The sequence below is a fragment of the Mobula hypostoma genome, chromosome 8 (genome assembly GCF_963921235.1).
Source record: "Mobula hypostoma chromosome 8, sMobHyp1.1, whole genome shotgun sequence".
NCBI classification, from domain to species: Eukaryota; Metazoa; Chordata; class Chondrichthyes; order Myliobatiformes; family Myliobatidae; genus Mobula; species Mobula hypostoma.
The window spans coordinates 13,480,388-13,501,880 of record NC_086104.1 but is presented as its reverse complement, the minus strand read 5'-3'; the positions used below and the strand labels follow the sequence as shown (position 1 = coordinate 13,501,880).

Sequence of the window (21,493 nt, the reverse complement as noted above, 5' to 3'; positions counted from 1 at the left end):
CACACACATCGAATGAAGAAGTTCTCAGAAGAGCCCAAGCAGTTCGATCACTCATACCAACAATAAGAGAAAGACAACTCAGATTCCTAGGACACATCATGCGGAAAGATGAACTAGAAAAACTCATACTCTCTGGAAAGATTGAGGGGAGCAAACTTAGAGGACGACCTTGGCTTGTGTACATCAAAAGCATAGCCAGGTGGCTAGACAGACAGACAGTTTAGTATTTGTGCATTTGTATGCTAAAATAACCTGAAATCTTGGAATAATGACTGCTCACCATTTTTGACAGTCGGACGAAAATAGAAATTCAACATGGGCTTCAGGTGAACCCCACTTCCCAGCTCTTTGGACAAGAGAGGAAACCAGAGCAGCTGGGGGAAACCCAGAGGGTGACAGAGAGGACATGCAACTCTGCATAGCCAGTGCTGGATGCCAGCTCCCTGGTGCAGTGGGGCTGCAGCACTACCAGCTGAGGCACTGAGCCGGTGATCAGCCGGGGTTAGAGAAACAAGCTTGAACGAACCCCTGTTGTCCCAGTAAATGGTCACAGAAAAGCATGTTGAATATGGCTAACAGCCAGTAGCTCTTGCAGCCCGCTCCCTCCGGCCCCCCCCATGCCTCAGCGACAGAAGGATACAAGAGGGGCGGGTGCTTGGAATACGAGTGGTATTTCGGAAGGCTGCCACATAAGTAGACAGTGAATACACTGACCTGCGAAGAGTCCTGCGGGAAGACGGCATCAAAGGCAAACATCTTTGGCGGCACTAGACAGCCTCTCTTCTGAGAGGAGTTCTGCAGCCCGTTCACCGGAGGGTCATACAGGGTAATCTGCTTCTTACGAGGGTCCACCTTGAAGAAGCAGCTGGATTCGGACAAGTCCCCCATGGAGGCCGGACAGATTCGCAGCATGACTTTTACCTGTGGGGAGAGGAAGGGGACACATTGAATGCCTCGTAGATTGCCTTTCACCTGACACACCTTATTATATGAACCAATGCCGGCCCAGGAATTTGCCTTTCAAAGTTGAAAAGTAAACTTATTATCAAAGTACATAAATGTCACAATATACTACCCTGAGATTAATTTTCTTGAGGGCATTCACAGTAAATACAAAGAAACTCAATAGAATTAACGAAAAACTGCACACAAAGAAAAACAACACACTGGGCATATTCCATCTGGGTACCCACCAACCTGATGACATGAATATCGATTGATGCTTCCAGTAAACTAATCTATGCCCCCTTCCTCTATTCCCCACTCTGGCCGTCTGCTTCCTCTCACCTGCCTATTACCATAAGACCATAGGAATTGAATTAGGCTATTTGGCCCATCGAGTCTGCTCCGCCATTTCATCATGGCTGATCCAGTTTTGCTTATCCCCAATCTCCTGCCTTCCTCCTGTAACCCTTCCTGCCCTGACCAATCAAGAATCTATCAACCTCTACTTTAAATATACATACAGACTTGGCTTCCACATCCGGCTGTGGCAACAAATTCCACAGATTCACCACTCCCGGGCGATAGAAATTCCATTCATCCCCGTTCTAAAAGGATGCCTCTCTATTTTGAGGCCGTGTCCTCTGGTCTTAGACTCCCCCACCATAGGAAACATCCTCTCCACGTCCACTCTATCAAGGCCTTAAACCATTTGATAGGTTTCAATGAGGTCATCCCTCATTCTTCTGAATTACAGTGAATAGAGGCCCAGGGCTGTCAGATGCTCTTCAAATGACAAGTCATTCAATCCTGGAATCATTTTCATGAACCTCCTTTGAACCCCTTCCAGTTTCAGCACATACTTTCTAAGGTAAGGGGCCCAAACCTGCTTATAGTACTCCAACTGAGCCCTCACCAGTGCTTTATAAAGTTTCAACATTATATCCTTGCTTTTATATTCTAGTCCTCTTGAAATGAATGTTAACATCGCATTTGCTTTCTTTACCACAGACTCAAGCACTGCCAAGTCTCTTTGCGCCTCTCCGCTTTATTTTCTCTCCACTTAGAAAATAGCCAACCTTTCATTTCTTCTACCAAAGTGCATGACCATACACTTCCCGACACTGTGCCCACCTGCCACTTCTTCGCCCATTCTCCTAATTTGTCGAAGTCCTTCTATAGCCTCTCTACTTCCTCAAAACTACCTGTCCCTCCACCTATCTTCATATCGTCTGCAAACTCTTCTCATTACTACCATCACAAAGAAGGTCCAGGAGCCTGAACTTACACACTCAATGCTTGAGAAACAGCTTCTTCCCTTCCACCATCAGGTATCTGAACAGACTGTGAACCAACTCATGAACACTACCTCAGTATTTTTGCTTTTGTTTTTGCACCAGTTAATTACTTTTCTCAATATACGTATATTTCTTATTGTAATTTTTGTATTGCACTATACTGCTTCTGCAAGACAACAAATTTTGCGACATAATATGTCAGTGATATTAAACCCGATTCTGATTCTGATTTTGGCAGGTCAGGCAGTATCTATGGAGAAGAATAAACAGAGGACATTTCGGGCCGGGACTCTGTCGGCACAAAATGTCGACTGTTTATTCCTCTCCATCGATGCTGCCCGACCTGCTGAGTTCCTCCAGCGTTTTGTGCGCATGACTCTGGATTTCCAGCATCTGCAGAACGTTTTGTGGACCGTGGTGACTGTAGCGTATGGATCTCACACTATTGGCTGGTCTCTGTCCCTCACTGGAGCAAGTGAGGTGAAGGTGAACACTGAGATTCCCTGACATTTCACGGACTTGAGAGAATGGAGACCTCCTCTGAAGCCCCGTCCACACTCATCAATGCAGCATGGAAGGAGATTCAACCTTTTGACTTTAGATCTGCAGAATTCCAGAATTTCATCACGGCTCTCCCTCCTGATCCTGAAATGAAGAGGTTTTCCCTTGATAACTCACTGGCCAACTGCAAGGGTAATGACTGACAGGTGGAACCCCATACTTACCAGCTGGAAGCAATTAATTATTACTAATTGACCCCATGGTGTAACTTGGAGCATCAGACAACTTGGACACTCTACACCCTACACAAAAGTGGCCTCACTGGCTGTGAAGTCATAGAGCCCTACAGCACAGAAACAGACCCTTTGGCCCATCTATTCTGTGCTTGCTAAATCAAAAAAAAAACTGGTGGGAGGCTTTCAGAGGAGCAGAAATGGCGGGGGAAGAAAAAAATTAGAAGGAGAAAGATCAGAAGAGATCAAATACATTTAGGAAACAGATGCAGGCGGTGACACCAAATGAAATGGTAAACAAGTGAGGAAACTCTGTGTCAGAGCTCTGACATTTAATACTGCCGCAAGACTGAGCCAAGAAATTAATTGAGAAGATTAAAAACTGCTTCTTCATGCTCCATTTCCTGTTGCCCATTTGCCTTCTTTCAGACACAGCATTTCAATGCTGATCAAAGTAGCTAAAAGGGGACCGGTTACGATTACCAAGAAGGTTTGTGTGTTCAGGGTTGAGGGGAGCAGGAGGGAGAGCACCATTTCCAGCCAACTGGCACTGTTCCCTCTAAAGTACAATGGACTCACTCTGTGTTTGGCTTTTTATTCAGTTTGGGAGTTGAGGCCGTCTCTCCCACTGCAAGTCATTAGTGGGTTTGCGAAGCCTGTGATTTTGCAGACCTCTGCAACAATGCTCCGAGTGCAAGAGTTCGCCCCTATTGTACTCAGAAGCAGGGAGGCTCCGAGCTGCCCAAGTTGAAGCTAATCTTCAGAACGAAAGGTTCACCGTTCAGCCTATGGTGGCTACACTCTGAAAGCCAGACCTCAGCAATCGAGATCCAGCTTGGGTCAGAAGGTGGTGAGAGAGTGGAACAAGCTGCCAGTGGAAGTGGTGGACTCAGGTACGATTGCAGCATTAAAGAGAAGTTTAGAGAGGGGTATGGAGGGGTATGGTCCAGATGCAGGTCAATGGGACAAGGCAGAATAAACGATTTGGTGTGGACTAGAAGAGATGAAGGTGTAGCACTCTATGAATCTAACTCCAATTCATCATTGATGCTTTCAGCAAAGCATACGAGAGAAAGAGCCTTATACCCAACATTGATTAGACAAAGGTCCTCTACCAACATTGCTCCCTACGCGCCCCCCCAACAAGAAAAGTTGACGGTCAAACCCTGGAACTAGTTCCCACATTCTGGAAGTCCCTTCTTGGTGAAGGTAGACTTTGATGGTGAAATTCAAAGTGCCAGCACAACCTTAGGGGGCTGAGGGGAAAACATTTAGAAGATCAAGACCTCAAAACTAGCACAAACGTCATGGTCTACCCGTCAGCACTGATCTCTGCCTTGAGTATTACTTCTGAAACATGTACCACCTACAAAAGGCAGAGAGCGTAGAACCGCACAGAGCAGGAACAGGCCCTTCGACTTGCTATGTCTGTGCTGAACACAACGCCAAATTAAACTAAATTTCTACTGATCTATACCCTGCCATTCCCTAGCCATTTGTGTGTCTCTAACAGCCTCTTAAACACCACAATTGTACCTGCTTCCACCACCCCTGGCACCTACCAGCCTCTGTGTAAAAACCTTGTCCCCCACATCTCCTTTCAACATTCCCCCCTTCACCTTACATGCAGTGGAAAGGCAGGTCTTCCCTGCTCCCTCTGGGAAGAACACAGATTAAAGGAGGCCATTGGAGAACCATTTTAAAGGAGGCAGTTTATGCCCTCTTCTCATAACTACCATCATGGAGGAGGTACGGGAGCCTTAAGACCCACCATCAATGTTTTCGGAAGAGTTTCTTCCCCCCCACCCCACTATTAGATTTCTGAACATCCATGAACGGTTTACCAACTCATGAATATTACCTCTCTATTCCTCTAAAGACTATTGACTTTAATTTTTATTGAAACTTACAGTAACCTTTTGTGTCTTGTGTTGTATTGCTGCCACAAAAGAACAAATTTCGTGACAGCACGTAGGTGCAATTACAAAGAAAACACGGCAGTGCCTCCAATTCCTTAAAAGTTTGCAAAGATAAGGCATGACATCTAAAACTTGGACAAACTTCAATAGTGGAGATTACTTTGACTGGCTACATCACAGCCTAGTATGGCAACACCAATGCCCTTGAACTGAAAATCCTACAAAAGTAGTGGATTCAGGTAAAGCCCGCCCAACCACTGACCACATCTACACGGAGTGTTGTTGCAGGAAAGTACCATCCATCATCAGGGACCCCCACCACCTAGGACATGCTTTCTTCTCACTGCTGTACAGGAGCCTCAGGACTCACACCGCCAGGTTCAGGAACAGTTATTACCCCTCAACCATCAGGCTCTTGAACCAGAGGGAATATCTTCATTCAATTTCACTCACCCCATCACTGAACTGTTTCCACAACTTTCGGACTTACACTCAATGACTCTTCATCTCATGATCTTGATATTTTATTGCTTATTTATTTATTTATTATTTTATTATTTTCTTTTTCTTTTTTGCAGTTTGCTGTCTTGTGCACACTGGTTGTCCGCCCTGTTGATGCAGTCTTTCATTGATTCTATTATGGTTATTGGACTTATTCAGTATGCCTGCAAGAAAATGAATCCCAGAGTTGTATATGGTGACGTAAACTGTATGCATTTTGATAATTAATTTAGTTTGAACTTTGAACCTGTCAGTCATAAAAAACTGATTCTGATTCTGAAATTTGCTCTTCAAGGAGGCACTGAAGAGAGGCAGACACACAGAAAACTGGCAGTTCCAAAGATCACAGGTGAAGGACAAGATGGTGGAGAGGAGGAGGACAGAGGCTTTGATCTCTCCCTCCTTCCACCACCTTACTGCTGCTGTTCCTTCAGCCACCATGGTCAAATGCCTTCACCCCTCTTTCACTCCCTCCTCCTAAACCTGCCCACCTTCTCTTCCACCTTAAACCCCACCTCTGATCAGAGTGTCATTCAGAGATTGCCCGTCTCCAGGCTTGGAACCTGGTTCTGTCTCCGTGGCATGCCATGGGTCTTCTTTCGACTTTGAGTGCACATGCAAGGTGGGGAGGCCGACATTCAAGAGAACAGCTGGAAGCAATGACTACAACGGACGTTGCATTGTTAAACATGAAAAGGATCAGAAGTGTTTAATTTCTGCTCACTCAGACAGAATTATACGCAGATCAAATACTCACCAGAGTGAAACACCCATAACAGTGAATAGCACCCAAGCAGCCAATCAGAGGACGTCCAGATGCTTTGAACGCCATTTGTTTAAAGTGTTTGTCTAAGAGCAAAGCCTCCCTTCTATCAGCACGTCAGTAAGACAAAGCACCTACTTCAACAAAAGTCTTTGATCAGAAACAATAGGGGGTTAAGCTGTATTGGTGCCATCTCAGTTACAGATTGTTGGCAGCAGAGGCAAGAGCAACTGCCCCCAAACCTGAGCACCACAACCAGACTAGTAACTAGCGGAGGACAAGAGCTCACTTGGATGCGATGCTCTTGTCCTAAGTTGCACCAGGGATCTGAGAGAAATGTCGTTGCTGTCTCAGGAGGATGCAGATGTCACCAGGTTCGGCAGACTTGATGTCAATGTGACAGATTCCTATCGCCTGAATATTGGGTGTGAAGGCCCCGAGACAGCGGCAAGAGATGCAGTGTTATCCGCGAGGCACCCAGTGTCCGTTTGTAAGGGAATCAGTGTTATCCGCGAGGCACCCAGTGTCCATTTGCAAGAAATGCAGTGTTATCCGTGAGGCACCCAGTGTCCATTTGTAAGAGAATTGGTGTTATCCGCGAGGCACCCAGTGTCTGTTTGTAAGGGAATCAGTGTTATCCGCGAGGCACCCAGTGTCCATTTGTAAGGGAATCAGTGTTATCTGCGAGGCACCCAGTGTCTGTTTGTAAGCGAATCAGTGTTATCCGCGAGGCACCCAGTGTCCATTTGTAAGGGAATCAGTGTTATCCGCGAGGCACCCAGTGTCCGTTTGCAAGAAATGCAGTGTTATCCGCGAGGCACCCAGTGTCCGTTTGTAAGGGAATCAGTGTTATCCACGAGGCACCCAGTGTCCATTTGTAAGAGATGCAGTGTTATCCGCGAGGCACCCAGTGTCTGTAAGGGAATCAGTGTTATCCACGAGGCACCCAGTGTCCATTTGTAAGAGAATCGGTGTTATCCGCGAGGCACCCAGTGTCCATTTGCAAGAAATGCAGTGTTATCCGTGAGGCACCCAGTGTCCATTTGTAAGAGAATTGGTGTTATCCGCGAGGCACCCAGTGTCTGTTTGTAAGGGAATCAGTGTTATCCGCGAGGCACCCAGTGTCCATTTGTAAGGGAATCAGTGTTATCTGCGAGGCACCCAGTGTCTGTTTGTAAGCGAATCAGTGTTATCCGCGAGGCACCCAGTGTCCATTTGTAAGGGAATCAGTGTTATCCGCGAGGCACCCAGTGTCCGTTTGCAAGAAATGCAGTGTTATCCGCGAGGCACCCAGTGTCCGTTTGTAAGGGAATCAGTGTTATCCACGAGGCACCCAGTGTCCATTTGTAAGAGATGCAGTGTTATCCGCGAGGCACCCAGTGTCTGTAAGGGAATCAGTGTTATCCACGAGGCACCCAGTGTCCATTTGTAAGAGAATCGGTGTTATCCGCGAGGCACCCAGTGTCCATTTGTAAGGGAATCAGTGTTATCCGCGAGGCACCCAGTGTCCATTTGTAAGAGAATCAGTGTACCTGCAAGACCCAGGGTTGCTGTGAGAGTCAGTGCCATATATATGAGATCAGTATCATCTGTGTGAGACCCAGTGTCGTCTGTGTGAGACCCAGCGTCGTCTGTGTGAGGCCCAGCGTCATCTGTGTGAGGCCCAGCGTCGTCTGTGTGAGACCCAACGTCGTCTGTGTGAGGCCCAGCATCGTCTGTGTGAGGCCCAGCGTTGTCTCTGTGAGGCCCAGCGTCGTCTGTGTGAGACCCAATGTCCTCTGTGCGAGACCCAGCGTCGTCTGTGTGAGACCCAGTGTCGTCTGTGCGAGACCCAGTATCATGTATGTAAGACCGAGTATAATCTGTGTGAGACCCAGCATTGTCTGTGAAAAACCAGTGTCACCTGGGGAAATCGTGTGTTGTTTAACATCTTTAGGCAGCCTGACTAATCCTGGAATTTCCTGGCACCTGATGAGCACACAGTGCTTCAAACCAAATATTCCAATGTCTAAGGCGACTGATAGACACAGAACAGGGAGCCCATGCACATTATTTTTTGTAGCTGGCAAGTTTTCAACAAGTTCTTTATTTGCCAGTTTCCTGAATTTGTGGATTAGACCAATCTGTGATATTCTGTTGACGGCAGCAGATGCAACACTGCGGCTTCAGCTTCAGAACCAGTCTGGCTGAGCGCACTCAAAATGGAGTGACTCTAACACTGACCAAAATATGACCTCAAGTGACACTGCTGTTGAGCCAGCACACCTCAAACCCGAGAATTCCTGAAGACTACAGGATCAGTGGGCTGAATGCCTCTCTCTTTTTCCGATGGAACACATGAGGGGAGGTGGAAGAGGCTGCAGAAATGAGAGGCACTGTCTTCCGGCCGAGTTAGCCTCTCCAACGGCCTCGCCTCAGACGTCTGCCAGCTTGGCGGAGAGCGAGGACCACCTATTCAGCTGTCTGCCTGCTCGCCTGGTTATTTCACTTCAGGGTTCGATTCACGTGGCTTCATTTAGGTGGACAGCAGGTGGTCCTCCACTGCCCTGCATGTCCAGTCACTCATCAATCAATCCCCAAGCCCTTCCCAGCCAGACAGCAAGCTTCATAAGCAACAGGAGCGATGGAGCACCCACTCAGCCATCCCACAACTCTATCGGTCCATCATCAATTAATCGACGAAGGAAACCGACTTACTGAAGCCGAGTGGACAGTCAGCCCGGTAATTACTCATCATTACTCCAGCAGAGGCTGCGTGCAGCAACACTGCTAAGGCGAGAAAACATATGATGTCTACTGGCACATTAGCTATTATGACCCCTCCGGGTTTCGCTCAGAGAGGTCACAGAGAACTCCCTTGTCCCAAGGCTGCAAGACAACCTTTCCAACACCACCTACACCCTCCTCTCAATCATAGAGCTTAGTGTAACACTTTATAACGCCGCTGTAAGATTGGGGTTCAACTTCTGCTTTTCTCTGGAAGAGGTTTGTACATTGTCCCCGTGATCACTTAGGTTTCCTCTAGATTTTCCTCCTAGTCCATAGACGTATTAGCTAGGGTTAGTAGGTTGGAGACATACTACACAAACAGCAGACAATCTGCAGGTGCTGGAAGTCCAAAGTAACACACACAAACATGCAGGAGGAACTCAGCAGGTCAGGCAGCATCTATGGAAAAGAGTAAACAGTCGATGTTTCGGGCTGAGACCCTTCTTCAGGACTGGGAAAACGATGAGAAGTCAGGACAAGAAGGTGGGGGGAGGGGAGGAAGAAGTACAAGGTGGTAGGTGACAGCTGAAACCAGGAGGAGAGGAGGGGTGAAGTAAAGAGCTGGGAAGTCGACTGATGAAAGAGATGCAGGGCTGGAGAAGGGGGAATCTGACAGGAGAGGACAGATGGCCATGGAAGAAAGAAAAGGGGGAGGAGCACCAGAGGGAGGTGATGGGCAGGTAAGGAGATAAGGCACAGATGGCTGTGGAGGCCAAGTCATTGAGTACATTTAAAGCAGAGGTCGATAGGTTCTTGATTAGTCAGGGTGTCAAAGCATATAGGGAGAAGGCAGGAAAATGGGGTTGAGAAGGAAAATAAATCAGCCATGATGGAATGGTGGAGCAGACACAATGGGCCAAATGGTTTAATTCTGCTCCTGTGTCTTATGATTTTATTGTCTTACAACCACACTCTGTGTATATGAGACCATAACAAGACCACAAGACACAGGAGCAGAATTAGGCCACTTGGCCCATTGAGTTTGCTCCGCCATTCAATCATGGCTGATCCATTTTCCCCCTCCTCAACCCTACTTCTCGGCCTTCTCCCCGTAACCTTTGATGCCATGTCCAATCAAGAACCTATCAATCTCCGCCTTAAATGCACCCAACGACCTAGCTTCCACAACTGCCTGTAGTAACAAATTCCACAACTTCACCACCCTCCAGCGAAAGAAATTTCTCTGCACCCTCTGTTTTAAAAGGACGCCCCTCTATGCTGAGGCTGTGCCCTCTCTTCCTAGACTCCTCCACCTTTTATATATGCCTTCTGGCTCTTTATTAGTTCACCATATTTACAGGAAGTTGCAGTGGCCAAGTTGAACTGCTGGCAGAAGATGAAAGCCAATGCTGGGAATTAAGTTCCTGTGACCCCTTCCACTGCCATTGAATGACAATCAGAGAGCAGGAGGGCACAGCGGCTTTCTCACGTGCTCTGTACTTGATTTCAATGAATCACTAGTTACAGAGTTCCTACCCACAGGACACAAATAATATACTACCAGTGTAAAAGTGGTCTCTACAGAAGCCACCTACTTGTCCGCAGAAGAGCAGCAGGGCCGTCACTGCTTACTGTTTAGTTCACGGTGAGATAGAGGACCAGGACTGGCCAGAAATGACAGCTGAGATATGGTGAAAAGCGAAATATTCAAGGGGGATCTTCAGACGGTGGTGGCTGCCATGTAACCGGCTGCCATGGGAACTGATAGATGTGAGTTCAATTCTAACATTTCAGAGAAGTTTGGACAGGTACATGTGGAAGTTAATATGAGGGGTGGAAATGCTGGCATAATTCACAGCCACTGACCCTGAGTTGGGGTTCACTGTAAGAGGCTGGTCTGACGTGATGATGTGAAGCTTTTTAACCGCACTTTATGTTCTGTGTTCGGTTAACAATAAAGGAGTTGTTACATTTTGTTTTGCCATTTTAATTACGAAAATCTACACTCGGATGGGAGGGGTATGGACGGTGATAGTCTGGAGGCAAGTCGATGGGGCTAGACAGAAGAATGGGTTGGTATGGACAAGATGGGTCAAAGGGCCTGTTTCTGCACTCTATTGCTCTGTGACTGTGAGATGGTGCTGAGTCGTCACAGGATTACATCACTGCCCAGCGTTCACTACCAGCAAGCTCTTGAGAATTCTTAACACAAGAGGCTCAGTGCTCAGTATTTCCAAATCAAAACCAGAATCAAGTTTATTACCTCTGACATACAGTGTATAGTGGAATTTGTTGTTTTGCAGCAGCAGTGCAATGCAAGAGAGGAAAAAAAAGAGTATAAATCACAGTTTAGGTGGTGGGATGGAGATACATCTCTGCCAGAGGAAGTGTAAAGTGCTCCTTCCCTTCGCTAGCCTGCCAGTCATCCTTGGGCAAGGTGTAGCACCTACTTATCTCCCCAGTCAGGGGCACATGAAGCCACGGGGGCAGGTGGTGGATGGTGCTTATCACAAGTCCTGGTTATGCAACCATTGACACCAGGCAGACGATCTCTACAGAGTATTGATAATGGCTGGGGACACCCGTCTTGTAAAGACACTGCCCAGAAGGTGGCAATGGCAAACCACTTCTGTAGAAAAATCTGTCAAGAACGATCATGGTCTCAGAAAGACTATGATCGCCCGTGTCATACGATACAGTTCATAATGATGGTGATGATGATGAAGATGCATAATGAGATAGTGTTTGTGGGTTCATGGAACATCAGGAATCTAATGGGAGAGGGGAGAAAGCTTTTCTTAAAATATTGAGTGTGGGTCTTCAGGATCCTGTACCTCCTCCCCAATGGTAGTAATGCCAAGGGGACATGTGCCAGATAGTGTTGGGTAAGGGTATCACAGGGTAGTATATGGTGACGTATATGTACTTTGATAATAAACTTACTTTGAAACTTTGGCTATGAAGGAGTGAAGTGGGAGATCAGACATGTTGTTTATGAGGAGCAGGGCCGACAATGGGGGAGGCAGGTATCAGGTAGCTGACTCCTGCTGTTTGTGATGACAGCTCTGATTGATGCAAATGCTGACACAACATGTTTAAGATCAGAAAATGTGTCAGGATACCTTGGACACTAAATGCAAAAAGGAAGCCAAGCATTACTGGAGATTTGTGCTGTCAAGTGGGATTTTGGCAGAACGCAGATGTAATCATTTGACGGGGATCATGTGACACCATTCATGAGAAGCTGAGAAGCAAAGTCAGACAGCACTTAATCACGAGTTGCTGCTTGTGTGAATAAACCCAAAGACTCTGTTCACCATATCTGACCTTGTACTGTCACTCCAGTGACGCACAGAGACATTCAACCACATGACTTTTGCCCACCACAGCGTGGTGGCATTTAAACTTAGCCAAAGGTTAAATTTTCCCAAGTATTCTATGAAACACTTGACTTTATTTTGTGAGTGTGGAGGGTGGGATTTGGATTGAAGTTGGGGATTGGTATATGACGGGGTGGGGGGGAGAGAAATGGTGAATGGTGGGAGGTATTCTACAAAACAGAAGCATGAAGACTTTCTCAATGCTGGCACACTGTCCTGCAAATTCCTGTAGCTTCTACCCCACGATTATCTTCATCATTTTGCCGTGTCACATATCGTGGGTGAACATGATCTATCCATAACCATGACTGTTCTTGGCAAATCTTTCTACAGAGGCTGTTTGCAATTGCCTTCTTCAGGGCAGTGTCTTTACAAGATGGGTGACCCCAGCCATTGTCAATGCTCTTCAGAGATAGTCTGCCTGGCGTCAGTGATCACATAACGAGGACTTCTGATATGCACCAGCTGTTCATACGACTATCCACCACCGGCTTCACCTGACCCTGATTGAGAGATTAAGCAGGGGCTACACCTTGCCTGAGGGTGACCTGCAGGCTAGCAGAGGGAAGGAGAGCCTCACACCTCCTTTGGTAGAGACATACCTATCTCCACCCCGCCATCCTCCGACTATTACAAGACTTTTAAATAGTTTCCTAGTATAAGTTGGACTCTTGCACCTTATTGTCTGCCTTACGGTACTTTCTTTGCTCCTGTTACACTTTATTTTGCGTTCTGTTATTATTTTATCTTGTTCTACCTCAATGCACTGCGCGACAATGTGATCTGTATGCAAAACAAGATTTTCATTTTCTCTCGATACAGGTGACAATAATAAACCAATTCCTATTCCAATTTTTCCTCATCCTGTTATGATAACATCCTTATCTCCCACTTCTTCCTAACTGGGTTGGATTCTGCTCTACTTTTCCTCTGAAAGGCAAATCCTGTCAGGAATTTAAAGCAACAATTTTAACCCACAACTAACTTCAAAAGAGAAAAGGTGACATAGTCAGTACTGAGTGGGGCTTGATATTTGCAAGATACTTTTGTGCCTTTCACTCTGTACTTCAGAATCTCTGGGGGGCTTTCCTGAGGTTGTGAAAGGAACTCACGAAGATCTTACAGAGTTGTGCTAAATTACGTTGTGTATATATAGGGTGAATCCTGCAAGAGGACCACAACCTTGTGGTTGGGTTTGGAGGCTTTCATGCCTCAATGTACCAGAGAGCTACGTTGGCCGGACTTGGGGCTTTATGCTTCGGTTCTTGGTAGGGTCACCCATGCCAAACAGGTCAAAGGGCAGAGGCTAGACTTAGAGTGGTCCACCTGTCCTCCAGGTTTGGGGGTTCAGCTCAGGGCAAACAACCCGGACTGGTCAAACAAAATTGTTACGGAAACAGCAGTGAAGATTCCTTCTACATCCGAGTGCAATGGTATTCCCGAGTATCCACCCGGGACTTGCACGACTGACAGGCACAGAGTCATAGAGAAGTGCAGAACAGAAATAGGCCTTTCGGTCCATCTAGTCATGCTGAAACCATTTAAACTGCCTGCTCCCAATAAACTGCAGCAGGACTATAACCCTCCATATCCCTAATATCCATGCATCTACTAAGTTTTCACAGCAGTGAAAACCAAGAGGAAACTACTGACATGATACAGGAAACCCTGAGCACCACCAGAGATGGAGGACCTTCATTGCTGCCCTAAGGCAATGGGCAGCAAATAATCTATAGGGTGATTGCATGCAAATTCCAACCCCCCTCCTCCCCCCCCCCCCCAGAATGATGACACTAGAACTAGCAGACATGGGTTTGGGTGAAAAATGAAATATTTCGGAGAATCTGCATGGGGCGGGGGGTGTCTGCATTCAGTGGGTGGTTGAGTGTGAATGAGTTATCAGCAGAGTGATAGATGTGGGTTAATTTAGAAGTTTGAATACATACACGGACGGGAGGATTAGGAAGGATTAGTTAGTCCTGACGAAGGGTCTCGGCCTGAAACGTCGACTGAGACTCTTCCAATAGATGCTGCCTGGCCTGCTGCGTCTACCAGCAACTTTGATGTGTGTTGCTTGAATTTCCAGCATCTGCAGAATTCCTATTGTTAGGAAGGATATGGTCTGGTTGCAAGTAGATGGGACTAGGCAGATCATATTTGCATGGACTAGATAGGTCGAAAGGCCTATTTCTATGCTGCAGTACTTTCTGATTATATAACTTGCCAGAGTTTAGAAGTATGAGGGGAGATCATCTCATTGAAACTTATCAAATATTGAAAGGCCGAGATAGAGTGAATGTGGAGAGGATGTTTCCTATAGTGAGTGTGTCTAAGAGGCACAACCTCAGAATAGAGGGAAGTCAACTTAAACAGAGATGAGGGGGATTTTTTTAGCCAGAGGATGGTGAGTCTGTGGAATTCATTGTCACAGCTGGCTGTGGAGGCCAAGTCATTGGGTATATTTAAAGCAGAGGTTCTTGATCAGTCAGGGCATCAAAGGTTATGGGGAGAGGGCAGGAGAACGGGGTTGAGAGAGATAATAGATCAGCCATGATGGAAAGCAGCAGCAGACTTGATGGTCCCAATGGCATAATTCTGCCCCTGCGTCTTATGGTCTTATGGCAAGTTCCCTTTGTCTTTGCATATCCCCTCTAATTAATCTGAACAGAAGGCTCTCTTTGCAGAACAAAATTGTAGGCATTCAGAAATTGTTACCAGATTAATTTCACCTAAAAACTAGCACAGATCCCCACTAGCAATGGTCAGATGATCTGTGGAACTGCATTCCTGTTGACTGGCATTGTGCACAGTGCAGTATGTCAGTGCATAATAAAACCCTGCTCTGTTAAAACTTTCTTATCCCACAAGATCCTCCCCAACAATGCTGGAAACAAATCTCCAGGATTTGCTGATCGGCATCGTATTAGACCATGAAAAGCCCAAGACAAACAGAATTACTTTTAAAGAACAAGATCAGTGACAATAGGTAACGTAGCTGATCTGCCTTGGAGGAAGGGGAGAGAGGATTTGGAGACATCCAACCTGTGGTTTACTGATAGCTGACTCAGTCTGTGGGAAAGAAAGACACAACTGCTGAGCCAGTCAACTGCTGTGGGGAATGGCTGCTGAGTTATATACTGAGAAGTCAGTGCTCCAGGAAACCCTTCAGTTCATTCATCATCCTTTAAACTCACCGCCATGAATCTTAGATTAGATTAGCTTCATTTGTCGTGCATCCATTCAAACATGCAGTGAAATGCACTAAATGCATCAAATCAAATCAGTGAGGAATGTGCTGGGCAGCCCACAAGTGACAATATGATTCTGGTGCCAGCATAGCACGCCCACGACTCACTAACACTAATCTGTACGTTCTCGGAATGTGGGAGGAGACACACGCAGTCGTGTGGGGAGAAATGTATAAATCCCTCACAGACAGCAGCAGGAATCGAACCCCGATCTTACAGCTGCCTGGTGGCAAGCGAGATGATAACCACTGAGAGGCAATCATTCTCTTCTCTGATGCATTGATTCTGTCATCCTCTGAATTAAAGAGAATTTGGGCAGGCTAGAGCTTCATTCGTTGGAGTGCTGGAGTGTAGTAGAGTGAGAGGTGATCTTATGGAGTCGTGGAGAAGTACAGCACAGAAACAGGCCCTTCAGCCCATCTAGTCTGTGCAGAACGATTTAAACCGCCTACTCCCATTGACCTGCACTGGAACCATAGCCCTCCATATCACCACCTTCCATGTACCTATCCAAACTTCTCCTAAACGTTGCATTTACCTTAACCATACCCCTCATAATTTTGTATACCTCTATCAGAAGGGCATCTCTGAACGCACAACACGGCCAACCTTGAAGTGGATGGGCTACAGCAGCAGAAGACCACGATCAGACAGAAATACACACAGTGGCCACGTTATAAACTACAGGAGGTACCCAATAAAGTGGCCACTGAATGTAAAAATCCCATAAGGAGTTAAATGAATCTCCCTAGCAACAAACTTATCAAGAGTAAGTTCAGGACGTACCTCCAGCTGCAAGATGAGGGTAATGTTAGAAAAATCAGGGACAAAAATAATTCAGTAGGCAAGGACGAAACAGCCTTGGTGGATTATAGTTTTATACTTTAGCTAGGAGTATGGTACAGGGCGCATTAATTGAGAATGACTTTACTAGAGGCTGTTTGTTAATGGCAAGGAGCACACAGATTGCAAGCGCGGGGATAGCAGAGAGATTAAAGACCCTCCCATTTCCAAATCTTCTTGACTGATCAAGGCTATGGCCACCATCCCCAAATGGCCCATGTTTTAAATCCATACATCATCATTTGATCAGACGATACGAAAGGCAGTCAGAACCATATTTATGTAGCATTTTACACAACTTCTGGATGCCTTTTACAATCAATGATTAGCTTACTGAAGCATGGTCTCAGGATTGTATATGGTGACATTTATGTACTTTGAGCTTTGGTCACTGTTGCAGTGTGGCAAGTGCAAGTTCACACTTGTGCAGAGAACCTCAGTGAAGTCCAGGCTTCTGGCTGGTGACTAAAACCCTGTACCCTCTGAGCTGCAACCTTTAACAGACTGAGAGATTAGCTTTATTTGTTAGGTGTGCCTCGAAACGCACAGTGAAATGCATCATTTGTGTTAACAGTCAGCACAGTCCAGGGATGTGCTCTAGGCAGCCACAAATATCGCCAGGCTTCTGCCCACAACTCACTAACCTAACCTGCATTGTATTTGGAATGTGGGAAGAAACTGGGGAACCTGGAGGAGACCCATGCAGTCACGGGGACGACACGCAAAATCCTCACAAGACAACTGGCGGGAATTGAACCCCGACTACTGGCTCTGAGATGCCTGGCCCAAACGCTACGCCGTGCCACCTTTTATTCCTGATTTCTGGCTGCATGGCCTCAAAGGTCCATTCATCTTCCCTCATTATGCCTCTGTAAAAATGCAAAGTTGTTTCCTCTCCCTCCTCCTGGGAAACATACATCCACTCAGAGCGGTTCTCCGCAGGAAACAATGTACCAATCCCACAGTGTCGAGCTGACTGGGAAAATGGATCAATTCATCCAGCTCTGGGAATGACACCTCAAGAGGGTGTCAATTCCCTCATTAACACAAATAAGAGCGTAGGGTTAGTCTGGTGCTCCAGCCAGTGTCTCACTTCATCACTACTACGGACACAGAATGGATAACCAGCACTTTCCCTGCGATGATGATGCAGTCATTATAAATGTGAAACAATACACTTAACCCTGCATCTCTTATTTCCAATACTTTGTACCGATCAATTTAAGTTGATCTCTCCGCCTCAAAAATAGAATCAGAAGAGGCGGGTTGCCAGAGCGATGACGAATGTGTCGTGCTGTCATGTGAAGTGAACTTTGCCGCTGTTAGGGCAGCATGAGACAACGTTGGAACACAGAACCTGGAACAGTACAGCACAGTACAGGCCCTTCAGCCCTCAATGTGGTGCTGACCTTCTGGCCTACTCAAGGTTAATCTAACCCTTTCTTCCCACATAGCACTCCATTATTCTGTCATCCAAGAGTCTCCCAGTGGCAGTTGGGGATAGGTATTAACGCTGACTTTGCCAGAACCATCGGATCCAAAATCATGAGCTACAACAAAATCCAGCTCGAATGCAATACCAGAGATGAACTTTTATCAAAACATTCAAGAAAATTTGGATGAAAATTTAACAAATTTCACCAAGGTCTAGATTATATACAGCAATCTGACCAACTGGGTATTTCATAGCTTTTATATTCTGCTGTTCATACACTCTGACACTCACTCATTAACCTATTAACAGGATGACTTAACCTACACAGAACTACTGGAGGAATTCAACAGTTCAGGCAGCATCTGATGAGGCTTAAACACAAGAACAACACACACAAAATGCTGGAGGAACTCAGCAGATCAGGCAGCATCTATGGAAATCAATAAACAGTAAATGCTTTGGGCTGAGACCCTTCTTCGGAGAAGGAAGGGGGAAGATGTCAGAATAAAAAGGTGGGGGAAACGGCGTACAAGGAAGCAAAAATTAGTGGGAAAAATGAGGACTGGAAGACCTTTAAAAACTTACAGAAAGAAACTAAGAAAGTCATTAGGAAAGAAAAGATGAATTATGAAAGGAAGTTGGCGATTAACATAAAAAAGGATACTAAGAGTTTTTTTAAATATATGAAGAGTAAAAGAGTGACAAGGGTAGATATGGGACCGATTGAAAATGATGCTGGAGTAATTATAATGGATAACAAACAGATGGCGGAGGAACTGAATGAGTATTTTGCATCAGTCTTCACAGTGGAAGACATGAGCAATATACCTGATAGCCAGAGGTGTCAGGGAATAGAATTAGATACAGTCAAGATAACTAGAGAGAAAGTGCTTGGGAAGCTAAGTGGACTAAGAATAGATAAGTCTCCCGGCCCGGATGAGGTGCACCCAAGGGTTCTGAAGGAGGTGGCTTTGGAGATTGTGGAAGCATTGGAAATGATCTTCCAGGAATCAATAGACTCTGGCATGGTTCCGGAGGACTGGAAGGTCGCAAATGTAGTTCCGCTATTTAAGAAAGGAAGGAGGCAGCAAAAAGAAAATTACAGACCTATTAGTCTGACATCGGTGGTTGGAAAGATATTGGAGTCAATCCTCAAGGACGAGGTTATGAAATACCTCGAGGTGCATGACAAGATAGGCCGAAGCCAGCATGGTTTCATGAAGGGAAGATCCTGCCTTACCAACTTATTGGAATTTTTTGAGGTAATCTCGAATAAGATTGACAAGGGGGAGGCTCTGGATGTTGTGTATTTGGATTTTCAAAAGGCCTTCGATAAGGTGCCACATATGAGGCTGCTTAATAAGATGAGAGCCCATTGAATTATAGGAAAGATATTGAAATGGGTGGAGCATTGGCTGATAGGCAGAAAGCAAAGGGTGGGAATAAAGGGATCCTATTCTGATTGGTTGCCGGTTACTAGTGGTGTTCCGCAGGGGTCAGTGTTGGGGCCGCTTCTTTTTACGATGTATATCGATGATTTGGATTATGGATTAAATGGTTTTGTGGCCAAGTTTGCGGATGACACCAAGATAGGTGGAGGAGCAGGAAATGTTGAAGAAACGAAAAGGTTGCAGAGAGACTTAGTCAGTTTAGGAGAGTGGGCAAAGAAATGGCAGATGAGATACAACGTTGACAAGTGTACGGTTGTACATTTCAGAAAAAGAAATAATCGGGCAGATTATTATTTAGATGGGGAGAAAATTCAAAAATTGGAAGTGCAAAGGGACTTGGGGGTCCTCGTGCAGGATACCCTAAAGGTTAACCACCAAGTTGGATTGGCGGTAAGGAAAGCGAATGCTATGTTGGCATTCATTTCAGGAGGAATAGTGTATAAGAATAAGGAGGTGTTGATGAGGCTCTATGGGGCATTAGTGAGACCTCATTTGGAATACTGTGTGCAGATTTGGGCACCCTATCTTAGAAAGGATACACTGATGTTGGAGAGAGTTCAGAGAAGATTTACGAGGATGATTCCTGCAATGCAGGGGCTAACATATGAGGAGCGTCTGTCGGCTTTTGGATTGTATTCATTATAGAAGAATGAGAGGGAATCTCATAGAAAGGTTTCGAATGTTGAAAGGGTTGGACAGAGTAGATATGGAAAGGTTGTTTCCCTTGGTGGGTGAGTCCGGGACAAGAGGCCATAGACTTAGAATTAGAGGGTACCCAGTTAAAACAGAGATGAGCAGAAATTTTTTTAGCCAGAGGGTTGTGGATTTGTGGAATTCGTTGCCACATATGGCTGTGGAGGCTCGATCATTGAGGGTGTTTAAGAAGGAGATTGACAGGTATCTAATTAGTCAGGGTATCAAGGGATATGGGGAAAAAGCCGGAAATTGGAACTAGATAGGTGAATAGTTTAGCTCATGGGGGAGCTGCAGAGCAGACTCGATGGGCTGAATGGCCTACTTCTGCTCCTTTGTCTTGTCTTGTCTTGTGAATGGGAAGGAGGCTAGCGAGAAGGTGATGGGTGAAGCCAGGTGGGTGGGAAAGGTTAAGGGCTGGAGAGGAAGGAATCTGATAGGAGAGGAGAGTGGACAATGGGAGACAGGGAAGCAGGAGTAGACTCAGGGTGAAGTAATAGGCAGGTGAGAAGAAGTAAAAGGTCAGAGTGTGGAATGGAGGAAGTGGGGGGGGGGGGGGGCGAGGCCGGAAATTTGTTTACTGGAAGGAGAAGTCGATATTCATGCCATCAGGTTGGAGGGTACCCAGACAGAATATAAGGTGTTGCTCCTCCACCCTGAGGGTGGCCGCATCTTGGCACAAGAGGAGGCCCTGGGCTGATATGTTGGAACAGGAATGGGAATGGGAATTAAAATGTTTGACCATCGGGAAGATCTACTCTCGACAGCTGAAGTGGATGTGCTCGACGAAGCAGTTCCCCAGCTTATGTTGGGTGCAGAGGAGGCCACATCAGGAGCAGCAGACACCCCAGCAGATTTGCAGGTGAAGTGTTACCTCACCTGGAAGGACTATTTGGGGCTCTGAATGGAGGTGAGTGGTGAGGTGAATGGGCAGATGTAGTACTTAGACTGTTAAACTGTTTACAGGGATAAACACAAGAGCTTCTGCAGATGCTGGAAATCCAGAGCAACACACGCACACAAAATTCTGGAGGAATGCAGTAGGTCAGGCAGCATCTGCGGAGGGGAATAAACGGTCGACTTTTCTGGATGAGACCCTTCATCAGGACTGGAAAGGAAGGAGGGAAGAATAAAGCACCTCAGATGAAGGGCCTTGGCCCGAAATGTCAACTGTCCATTTCCCTCCACAGGTGTTGCCCGGCCTGCAGAGTTACTCCGTCAATTTGTCCATTGCTCCAGATTCCAGATCTGCAGTCTCGTGTCTCTGACTTAACCTACAGTTTATACACATGGCAATCTGCCTTCACCTTAACAGAGCTATTCCCTCTATCTAACCCATGCCTTCCCTTCCCCTCAGTGGTGTTAAACTAACTGGCTGCTCTCTTTCTCAGCTCTGAAGAACAGACGGTGACCTGAAGAATTCAATCTGTTTTCTTTCTCCACAGATGCTGCCCGACTTGCCAAAGATTCTCAGCTTTTTTCTATTTTCACTTTGGTTCTTTACCATCTACAAATGGTTACAATGCAGTTCCACGCTTGTGTGGGCGCGTGGCCATGTGGTTAAGACGTTCATCTAG

General features: G+C 46.2%; 1 protein-coding gene across 3 annotated transcripts in view; it reads right to left on the bottom strand.

Annotated features, from left to right (window-relative positions):
* Positions 1-21,493, bottom strand: part of kif26ba (kinesin family member 26Ba) — a 380,767-nt gene that overhangs the window by 77,207 nt on the left and 282,067 nt on the right. For all 3 annotated transcript variants that reach the window (XM_063055472.1, XM_063055473.1, XM_063055474.1), the window contains one exon: positions 715-921. In XM_063055472.1, the coding sequence (XP_062911542.1) occupies positions 715-921 (207 nt within the window). The remainder of the gene's footprint in view (positions 1-714; positions 922-21,493) is intronic.